The sequence below is a fragment of the Lithobates pipiens genome, unplaced genomic scaffold (assembly GCF_037356315.1).
Source record: "Lithobates pipiens isolate NorthernLeopardFrog02 unplaced genomic scaffold, aLitPip1_a1.2 Scaffold_13, whole genome shotgun sequence".
Lineage (NCBI taxonomy): Eukaryota > Metazoa > Chordata > Amphibia > Anura > Ranidae > Lithobates > Lithobates pipiens.
The window spans coordinates 272,399,588-272,411,031 of NW_027507718.1; the positions used below are offsets into that span (position 1 = coordinate 272,399,588).

General features: G+C 45.0%; 1 protein-coding gene across 4 annotated transcripts in view; it reads right to left on the reverse strand.

Moving 5' to 3' along the window:
- PPP3CA (protein phosphatase 3 catalytic subunit alpha) overlaps positions 1-7,725 on the reverse strand; it is a 364,984-nt gene extending 357,259 nt beyond the window's left edge. The window contains exon 1 of one of the 4 annotated variants that reach the window (XM_077476624.1): positions 7,144-7,725. In XM_077476624.1, coding sequence (XP_077332750.1) covers positions 7,144-7,201 — 58 coding nt within the window. In that variant the 5' untranslated portion in view covers positions 7,202-7,725. The remainder of the gene's footprint in view (positions 1-7,143) is intronic. The other 3 variants (XM_077476627.1, XM_077476625.1, XM_077476628.1) reach the window with 3 other exon arrangements.
- Positions 7,726-11,444: the final 3,719 nt, after the last annotated feature.

Here is an 11,444-nt window from a genome sequence, read left to right on the forward strand (position 1 = left end):
GCAGCTGATTGACTGCAACGCTGCTCAAACAGTCATTTTCGAACAAGCCGTTCATTAGATCGAGTTCCTCCAAACGTGAACAGCTATAGATGGATCAGAATTTAGAAGGTCACTGTTGAACCGGACTAATTCAGTCAGCTTTATTTATCTGGATGTGGTTCCTGGGCTGTCTTGCCTCACTGGCTGCAGTGGATGACAGGGAAGAGATTAGGGTTTTACCAGACCCCCGATTTCCCTAAAAGGTGCACTTGTCATCTTTCCAATGCCATCACATAAAGAACTTGTTAGTCTCATTATAATATTTATATATATATATATATATATATATATATATATAATCACCCAAGCTTTGCACCTCATGCCCACAGGCCCGGTTCACACTTGTGCGCACAGACATCGCATGTAGTGTTAACAGCAGTGCGCTACAAATTACATGCGATGTCTGGCATCGCACAAGTGTGAACCGGGCTTCAGCGTTACTTATAATTCTACTGTACTTCCTCCTCTCCTCTTCCTTTCTCTGTTGGGGTCAAGGTTCTGTTCTTGGACCTCTCCTAATTTCAATCTACATCTCCTCCCTAGGTTAGCCGATAGCCTCCCATGGCTTCCAATACCACCTCTATGCGGACGACACCCAAATCTATTTCTCTTCCCCTCAGCTCACTCCTTCAGTCTACTCACATATCACTAATTTACTATCAGATATATCAGTCTGGATGTCACACCACTTCCTTAACCACTTCAATACTGGGCACTTAAACACCTTCCTGCCCAGACCAATTTGAATGACAATTGCGCGATCATGCTACACTGTACCCAAATGAAATTTTTATCATTTTTTTCCCACAAATAGAGATTTATTTTGGTAGTATTTGATCACCTCTACGGTTTTTATTTTTTGCTAAACAAATAAAAAAAGAACAAAAATTTTGAAAAAAATATATGTTTTTTTTTTGTTTCAGTTACAAAACTTTGTAAATAAGTAAGTATGTTTTCTCCTTCACTGATGGGGCTGCACTGACGGGCACTGATGAGCTGGCACCAATGAAGTGGCACTGATGAGGTGACACTGATGGCCACTGATAGGTGGCACTGATGGGTGACACGGATGAACACTGATAGGTGGCACAAATTGGCATTGATAGGCACTGATAGGCGACAATGCTATCCATCATTACAAAACAATGCAATACAATCAGTGCCAAACAATGCATGCCAATTAGTGATGCCCATTGTGGGCACTGACTGGCATACCTGGTGGTCTAAAGTGGCATACCTGGTGCTGGGCATCCCTGGTGGTCTAGCGTGGGCATCCTCGGGGGAGGCTGTGCTGATAATCGATCAGCACAGACCCCCCCCCCCCCCCCCCATCAGAGGAGCAGCTGATCGGCTCTCCTCTACTGGCTTCTGACAGACGCGACTGAGGAAAAGCCTGTCACTGGCTCTTCCTATTTACACTGTGATCAGCCATGATTCGGCACGGCTGATCATGCGGTAAAGAGTCTCTGTTGGAGATTCTTTACTGAGATCGTAGTTGCGGGGTGTCAGACTGACACCCCGCAACAACGATCGCCTATGACGTCCGGTCGGGATTTTGAAACCACTTTGCAGCCGTCATTTGCCTATGGGCGGGCAAGTGGTTAAACTTAATCTATCCAAAACCAAAATTTATAATTTTTCCTCCCCCATGTGACTGTGCCCCTGATCTCTCTGTCAAAATCTATGGCATAACCATAAGCCCATCCCCGCATGCTAAGGTCCTAGGTGGACTTCTGGACTCTTAACTCTTCTTTAAGCCCCACGTCCAATCACTGTCCAAATCTTGCCGCCTCAACCTCTGCAACATCTCCAAAATATGCCCCTTTCCAACTAATAACACAACAAAGCTCTTAATTCACTCCCTGGTCATTTCTCGCCTCGACTACTGCAACTCCCTCCTCATTGGCTTACCTCTACATAGTCTATCCCCCCTTCAATCCATTATAAATGATGCTGCCAGACTCATACATATAATTATTATTATAATTAATAATTAAAAAAACAATCCAGCTGCCCCATGCGAACAGTGATTGCACAACACACGTTGGGTATCGCTGCGAACATTGGAGCGAAAGCAATTATTCTAGGGAGACCATTAACCTTAAACTAAAGGCTTTTAAAGCATCACCTATGGACAATTTTGGGTACGGTAGTTTTTAGTCACGTCATGGTTACAAGCAATTTATAGGCTTAACATGTTCGGTATATATTTATGAGACATCTTGATATTTAATCAAAAAAAACGGGTACAATACTGTGTTTGTGAGCAATAAAATGTATTTTAGTGTATTTTTTCCTGAAAATGTGTATTCAATAAACAGCTGGGCAAATATTGTGCAACATAAAAAATTGCAGCTGCCAACATTTTATTCTGCAGGGCTTCTGCTTTCAGGAAAAAAATAAAAAATAAATAAAAACCACAACATGGGTTTTAAGAAATTTTCTAGCAAATAATGCAGATTTTAATATGTCTGTCAAAAAGATGCCTTAGGACACAAAGTTGGGAACCCATCACCAGACTATATATTTCGGCAACAGACTTCCTATAATATTGTATGAGCATTTCATAGATCTTATGCATGATATTTACATATAAAACCTGCAAAAGCCCTGAAACTGCAGCCAGGTATCACCATCTTACATACAATGTCAGCAGCCCCAGCAAACTCAGAGCTGTGACTCAAGGGACCCTTTATAGTTTTACTTTTCACTCCTCCTCCATTAGCTATATAAAAGGTTATGCAATGTGGTAAAGGGAGGAGTAGAGGAGCTGGGTCAGCACAAAGTAATTATACACTCCCAGTAGAGAAGGCTAGGGTGTACAGAGAGAGAGAATGGCTATGCTAGGAAAGCGACTCCTCTAAAATAGTTGAATTTGCTAGAAAATTCAGGAGGCATATTGAGAGTCAATAAAATAAATAAAATCATTTGTATAAAAAGGTAAAGCACTGCAAGTAAACATTTGTCTGAGCTTCTACCAGCAGATGTTGGTGACAGGGTCTCTTTCTATGTAACCTGTCAGGACAGAAATATGGCAGCTAGGCAGTCTTTGAGATGGGCCAAGTCTATGCACATTAGGTGTTCTGACACCCAATATACACATACTATGTGACTCATCCCGCCATAAAGGAAGGGTGAAGATAAAAGTCCAAGATCATTCAAGTCAGAACAAGTCAGGAATGGCAACTGTCATACTTCTATCCTGACAGGTTCACTTTACTTCTCCTTTGAAATAAATGCTTCGCAATCCCTTGTAGCCAGGTCAAAATATAGGCTTAGAGTCCCTGCAGCCCTTTCTGAGAATGACAACACTGTGCATGCAAGGTGGAGCAGGAACATGAATGCAGTCTGAGGATAAGCCAAGTCAAGCCAGAGACCTTCTGGAGATGGGAATCCCTAGCCTGTAGATAGACGGGGTGATCCCAGAACATCAATTTACTGGTAACTAGCCCAATACACACTGGACATTTGCTATAGTGACTGGCAAGGTTTTCCCTATGCTTATGATCATAGAGGAGCAAACTATAGTGACTGGCAAGGTTTTCCCTATGCGTATGATCATAGAGAAGCAAACTATAGTGACTGGCAAGGTTTTTCCAATCCGTATGATCATAGAGGAGCAAACTATAGTGACTGGCAAGGTTTTTCCAATCCGTATGATCATAGAGGAGCAAACTATAGTGACTGGCAAGGTTTTTCCAATCCATATGATCATAGGAGGAGCAAACTATAGTGACTGGCAAGGTTTTCCCCATGCTTATGATAATAGAGGAGCAAACTATAGTGATTGGCAAGGTTTTTTTTTCCCCCCCATCTGTATGATCGCTATTTCCACAGTTGGGAAAGCATGGCCTACTAGGAGCTCACAGATATTAGGAACACAGCAGGGGTAAGCAATTATTGGACCTCCAGCTGTTGCAAAACTACAAGTCCCAGCATGCCTCTGCCTCTGGGTGTCATGCTTGTGGCTGCCAGAGTCTTGCTATGTGGATAATGACAGAACTCTGGATGGCCGCACTCCAATGCTAAAACGATGCTTTATTCAAATAATATTTAGGACACAGCAAATGACATCACAGCGAAAGATGCTAACAGCTGATGCGTTTCACACTAAGGCTAGTGCTTACTCATAGCTGGTTGAGTGCCTCATGGGACTTGTAGTTCTGCAACCGCTGGAGGTCCACTAATTGCATATCCCTGATACACAGATTAAAACAAACAGCGGTTGGCTACTAGATAACTTAGTTTTTGTGGAGATTCATCTTACTCTAGAAATGTAGTTATGTTAGGGCTAATTCGTTTTATATTGCTTCACTGCATAGAAAATACATACATATCTAAATATTTTGGGTTTCACACATTAGTCAATCATGTTTTTGTTGTTTTGCTGCCCACAACAAACAAAATTGGTTGCTTTGGTTTACCTCAACTTGCACCGTTGCATTAATTAAATATGCATGGGGCTTTCCTCTTCTATGAAGACTGTGCATTAATCTTATTATATGATTCACGAGGCAAAGAAGGAAATCCCTCTTGTCCTGCCGCTGTAGTATGAGTGTTACAGTCATCCCTGTAAACATCTTGTGTTCTATAATGGAGGAGAGTTGTCCATCATGTTCATGTGTAATTTGTAACCATGATCCATGGTCCTAATAAAACCTGTGCTTCTGAAAAAACAACAATTCCCATGTGAACACAGCAAGGTGTAATTGCTGACAATTCAGCAGATCATTTTGCATTCTGCAGTCATTAAATGGGAAATGCAGAAGGACAAGCACAGCAAATAGAAAGCCTATGTCCTTAAATCAGCCTTCCTCAACCACGATTCCTCAAGAGGTTTCTAGGGGATCCTTGCCGCTCACATAATCTAGCACTGATGCCAATCTTCTTTTTGGCCATCTATAAGGAGGGGGGGCATTCTTCCCCGCCAGAGCGAGGGGCATTCTACCCGCCACTGCAAAGGGGGCATTCCTCCTGCTGCCCACCATTGCCAGGAGCATGCTTCCCACTGCCCACTAGTGCGAGGGGCATGCTTCCCACTGCCCGCCAGTGCGAGGGGCATGCTTCCCACTGCCCGCCAGTGCGAGGAACATTTTTTTTCCCCCACTGCCCACCAGTGTGAGAAGCATTTTTTCAACTGTTCGCAAGCGTGAGGGGCATTCCTTCCACTGACCACCAGTGTGAAGGCCAATATTCCAAGTGACCATTGCACTAATGCCCAGAAAGCTGTAGATATAGTAAATACTATCAGGGGCTCCCTAAGACCATAATGTTATTTCAAGGGTTCTTCCATGTTAAAAAGGTTGAGAAAAGCTGTCCTAGATACTGTACATGTACAATATATAAAAACCGGATACTTCATTAAAACAACATTTTATAAAAGGAATTTTTACTGGCTTCTGTAATGTTTTTCTTGGCAATGAGCACCCATTATGAAAAGTGATGCCTCCACCTGAAATAAGGGTTAACTTCAAACCATTGTGGAATGTGGCACTGCTCCTACTTGCAGCTCTCCTTGTACTAGACTCAGGAATTCACCATGGGCTGAATCATTCTACATCACTCTTACTTAATCCAGATAGGAGCATGAATGTATACATATAAATACAGCTACATCCATAACAGCATTAGAAAAGTTAAATATATGACATGTATCTGAAAATAATGCTACAATAAAGGCCTCTTCTGACCATTATGGGGTTAAGCAGAAAACTTAACAGAAAGTGTTAGGTATTCACAATATGTATCGCTAAATCTTGTCTCCAGAGGAGACACCAATTTGAGGACATATTGACTGCAGGGTTTTTCCGAGTAATACAGCTTCCTCGAGGGCATCCTTCAATCCCTTGGTGCAACATTCCTTCCCACACTGCAATAACTAAGAATTCATCACACATGATTAGCCATTGTATGGAACAGAGCACCTCTGCACTAAAATATACGGAGGCTTCCACTGACAAGACACTGACCATTGGGTCAGAAAGAATACAATGACATCACATCGCAGTGTGAGAGATGGAATGTCAAAGGATTGTGGCAAAGGGAATTGTATTGGCAGGCCGGGCAAAAATGTGCCATTGCCATCCTTGGATAGATTAAAAAAAAAAAAAAGGGCCAATACTGGATCCTATCAGGCAGATGTGGGAACCCTACCAGCCCCAGGCAGATGTGGGAACCCTACCAGCCCCAGGCAGATGTGGGCTGTCACTCCTGTAGCACTGTAATGCTGTACCTGTCTACTACGTACTCAAGGGGGGTGGTGTGAAATGTGGTTGGGGGGGAGGGGTGAGGAGGCAGAATGGTAGCTCGTTTTCAATGTTGTGGGTTTAAGAAATGAACATGTAAGAACCTCCCCTGACAATCTAATACCACCCCACCCAATAAATTGATTCCAGTAGCAGACAGCCCCCGATTCTGGGAAAGAGGAGTCACTGCAGTGCCTTCACCAAACAGCACAATCCATCAGATCATGGAAGAGGGCTGAGCACCTCAAGACTGGGTCCTATCATCTGATCAGAGAAAGGGGCTCAGCACCCCAATAGTAGATCCCATCATCAGAGCAGAGGGTTCAGCATCCCAATACTGGATCCCATCATCAGAGCAGAGTTCAGCGCCCCAATAATGGTACCCATCATCAGAGCAGAGTTCAGCGCCCCAATAATGGTACCCATCATCAGAGCAGAGGGTTCATTGCCCCAATACTGGATCCCATCATCAGAGCGTTCAGCACCCCAATACTGGATCCCATCAGAGCAGAGGGTTCAGCGCCCCAATACTGGATCCCATCATCAGAGCATACAGCACCCCAATACTGGATCCCATCAGCAGAGGGTTCAGCACCTCAATAATGGATCCCATCAGCAGAGGGTCCAGCACCCCAATAATGGATCCCATCAGTGTTCAGCACCCCAATAATGGATCCCATCATCAGAGCAGAGGGTTCAGCACCCCAATACTGGATCCGTTTATCAGAGCAGATGGCTCAGCACCCCAATACCATGACATAAGGAAGTAAATACCGTGCAAGCCCCCCCCAATATACTGCAATATAACACCCCCAGCCAGTCACCATCCCGGCGATCCGATCGCCCCCAGCTGTCTTACCTTTCACCGCCCTGTCTAACGTTGACATTTTGGGGTCCATCGCCCTGTGCTCAGACATGTCCAGATGGAGTGTGCACTGCAGGCTGTCACACGGTGAATGTCTTTAAATCCCGGTTCGGAGGTGAACTTGTGCCGTATTTGTCCCTCTTCAGATATGATTCACCAGCATGAAGAGAAGTCTCATGTAGATCAACAACCCTCCCCCCCAAAAATAATAAAAAATAGACACAGATTGCTGCAGTTAGCACTGAAATGCAACAGCCTATCTCCAGACAGAGACACTGCTACACTGTATTCCCTGACTGCCTGTGCACAGCCCGCACTCTCCCTCTCCCTCGCTCTCACACACACACATACACATACATGCAAAGGCACTAGCACTCTACACCATCAGATCTCAACCTATCCTCAGCCCAGCTTGGGTTACAACTCCGCTCCCGCCCCTTGCTCCCTGCGCGCCTCCTCCTATTGGCCCGGGAGGCCCATCAATCAGGGGGGGAAGGAACCCTTTCAGGTATTTCCCTTCCCTAAAGCTGACTGGTGTTACTATGGCTCTGTGCGCTGTCACTTTGGCTGCAGACAAGGAAGTGGAGGTGGAGTGGGCGGAGGAAAGCACAGTGCTGAGCACGGCTTGGCAGGGAGAAGCCCCGCTAATGATTCCTATGCAGCAGCAAGGCAGGGGATGCTCGGCTATGTAAAGCCCTCCTAGATTGGAGGCCGTGTCAGCGCTCCGGATTGGACGCCCGCGGGCCGCTCCTTATTGGTTTTCCGCACTGTGCGCGGCCCCGCTGACTTCCTGTCAGGTTATTATACATAGGGGGCTGACTAGAACGAGTGTGGAGAATAGTGGCTGCGGCTGTTCGCTGTTTATGATTACAATGGCACAAGCCGAGTGCTCTGTACACGGGGGTTCCCTCTCACTGGAGTCACCTCACCGCCACCGCCAATCACTGGACTCTTCCTATGACATAGGGGAGCACTAGAAACATCATTCTCTACCTTCTACTCACCACTTCCTTCTCTCATCCGGGTCTAAACATCACTTCATACATAATTACAATCAGTGTGTGTGTGTGTGTGTGTGTGCACTATGGGCTTGACACTTTTTTTCTTCAAGCTGCCATCTTTGCTTCTGTTGCCACCAGTTACTTACATCACCCCACTGCCAGACCGTCATATATTACCTCAGAGACAATGAATAGTCATTTGCTTTGTTTATTGGGGGGATACAACTTGGTTGGGGAAAGGGGTATATAGGATGCCCATAGTACTTTGCTCTCATTTATAGATTATTATTATACACTATATAGCGCCAACAGTTTACGCAGTGCTTTACAATGAATAGGGAGGACAACACGATTGCAGTACAATACAAAAGGTACAGGAGGGCCCTGCTCGTAGAGCTTACATTCTAAACGGCGGGGGTGGCACAAAAGGTAATAGCTGCAGAGAATGATTTGATGGGGGTGGATCTGGGACAGTTAGGTGGGTGTGGGATAGGCTTCCCTGAATAAATGAGCTTTCATAATTCATGGTTTTCATGAATAAATGAGATTATGAACTTCATTTGAGCCTGAAGAAATGATGCACATGTATAACATTTACAGTCTTTTTCCCTCCATCACCATGCAGATTATTGCTCTTCTGTGTAACTTCTGCAGACTATTGCTTCCAGGAACTCCTCATCTGTGTAAAGGACTTCACCCATGACCGTGTAAGGGTGATGCTCCCAAAAATCCTTCCCTTCTGCATAAACTTATCTTGTAACATATTACTTTCTTGTCACATATTCTATATGCAAAAGAACCCACTCTGAATAGTCTCGAATACTGACTCTGTTTAGTTGCTGCTACTAGGCCAGAGGCCTGCAGTACCTCTCCCCGGAGGCCTAGTAGTTTAATAGCATGTGCTGAACACTGGACTGCTGTTCCCAGCTAGCCCAGCTTGCAAGTCCTGTGCCATCGGGCCGCATTGATTTGACACTATTCCCCACAGTCTCTTCTCCGATCCAAGACTCCTCATCAATGACCGTGTAAAGATGAGGACTTTATCCATGGCCGTGTAAAGACGGACTTCCCTCACAGACTTCCTTGCATGCCTCCACATCCAGTCCTCCACTGTGGTACACTGACCGACCTTTCTTTGCCCTGAATCCATGATGAAGAACTTAACTGGACCCTAAGTTCCGACTGCTTCTCCTGCCCCCTGCTCTGGGAAGTCCTCATCAATGACCGTGTAATGATGAAGACTTCACCAATGACCGTGTAAAGGCGAAGTTCCCTCACAGACTTCCTGGCATGTCTCTACATCCAGCCCTCCACTGTAGTACACTCACTGACCTTTCTCTGCCCCGAGGCCATGATGAAGAACTTAACTGGACCATAAGTTCCGACAGCTTCTCCTGCCCCTCTGGTCCAGAGATTCCAGATGGGGGTACCCTCCTGCTGCTGTCTAGTACTCCATTCTTCACTTCTGGTTGACAACTCCTCCCAGTGGCCTGTCACCTCAGCTTATATGGGAGGCCCGCTCCCTGCCAATACCAGTTGGGGATTGGTCAGGGCTACTCACATGAGCTGCCTGCCACGCTAGTTCCAGGCCCTGCCCCTCTTCAAGAACATTCTCATTGGAAGCGGGGGGGCGCCTCAGAACTGAAGTACGGATGGTCACACCCACTGCTACACTAACCACTCCCTGCCCCCAGATCAAAACAAACAGGCCTAGTTTGCAGCATAGGCCTGCCTAAATGTATTTGTGCTGACAGTTTCCTAGAAAAAATCCTATGCTAGCACCTACCTATGGTATGCATGGAGTTTGCTACATTCACCCCCCTCCAAAATCACAGCTGTCCTCAGCTGTGGAAATTTTTATTTACAAAAGTGCCTCCTGGGCCCAGGAGTAAAGGCATCCCATATCAATTGGTTGGATGGAGAAAGGGTGAAAACTTGGACGGGGCCATGCACAAATAAATGAAGTACAAAAATATATGTACAATCTGCTCACATATTCACATTGTACAGTTTGGGCATAAACATCCTAACTACAGGTCCCTGCAACTAGGCACATACAAATGAAGCTGGCCTTGACTTTTATCAAGAGCCAGATCCAGGCCGTGTCGTTGTCTTTTCCTATGGCCTCTTGCTTCCCACTCTTGGTGCGTAGCTTATTCAGGGGGTAACACAGTTTATCCCCCTATCAAGGCACCATTAAATCCTTAGGATTTAAAATTGGTCTTTTCGGCTTTGCTGAATCAGCCGTATGAACCTTACGAGAAATTCTCTTGGTTCTTTGACAAGAAAGATAATCTTTTTTGCTTGCTAGAAGAGTATCAAAACTAAAGGCTCTGTCTTGTAAGAGCCATATTTCATCATGTATAGGGATGAGGTGGTTTTATGTCCTCATCCCGAATTCTTACCAAAAGTGGTAACAGGTTTTCATTTAAACCAAGATATTATTTCTTCTTTCTCCCCAGAAGCCTTAATCTGGGGAAGAGAAAGCACTACATTCTCTTGATGTAGTAAGAGTGATCAGAATCTATTTAAGGGCGACCGCTCAGGTTCGCAAAACACAGGTTGTGTTTGTACTGCCAGAGGGTCCAAGATATGGACAGGCAGCGTCAAGATCCACTATTTTCCAAATGGATTTGTCAAGTGATTGATCAAGCTTCAGCTTAAAGAAGAAAACTCTTCCTTTTCATATTAAGAGGACACTCATCCAGGGCGATTAGTGCCTCTTGGGTGGTGCATCATCAGGCCTCTATGCTGATCTGTAAGACCGCAACTTGGTCTTTGGTGCAGACGTTTATCCAATTTTATCATATCGATATTTAAGGTCATGAGGATATTGCCTTTGGGCGCAGCATACGCTGCAGGCTGCAGTATGAGTCCACTGGCCTCCTGTTTCCTTGATTCTGTCTCCCCCCCTTCAGTTGCCATTGCTATGGGACATCCCACATAGTTATTACTATGGTTCTGTGTCCCCTGATGTAAGAAAAGAAAATAGGATTTTTAAAACAGCTTACCTGTAAAATCCTTTTCTTTGATGTACATCAGGGGACACAGAGGTCCCTTCCCTCTTCTTCTTATACACTTTGATTGCTTAGCTACAAAACTGAGGACTCCCAGTAATGGGAGGGGTTATATGGGGAATGTTCAGACCTTAAGGGGCGTGTCAGTTTCCAGCACCTGATATGCCGATATAACCCACATAGTTGTTACTATGGCTCTGTGTCCCCCGATGTACATCAAAGAAAAGGATTTTGCAGGTAAGCTGTTTTAAAAATCCAATTTTTTATATATTTTTGG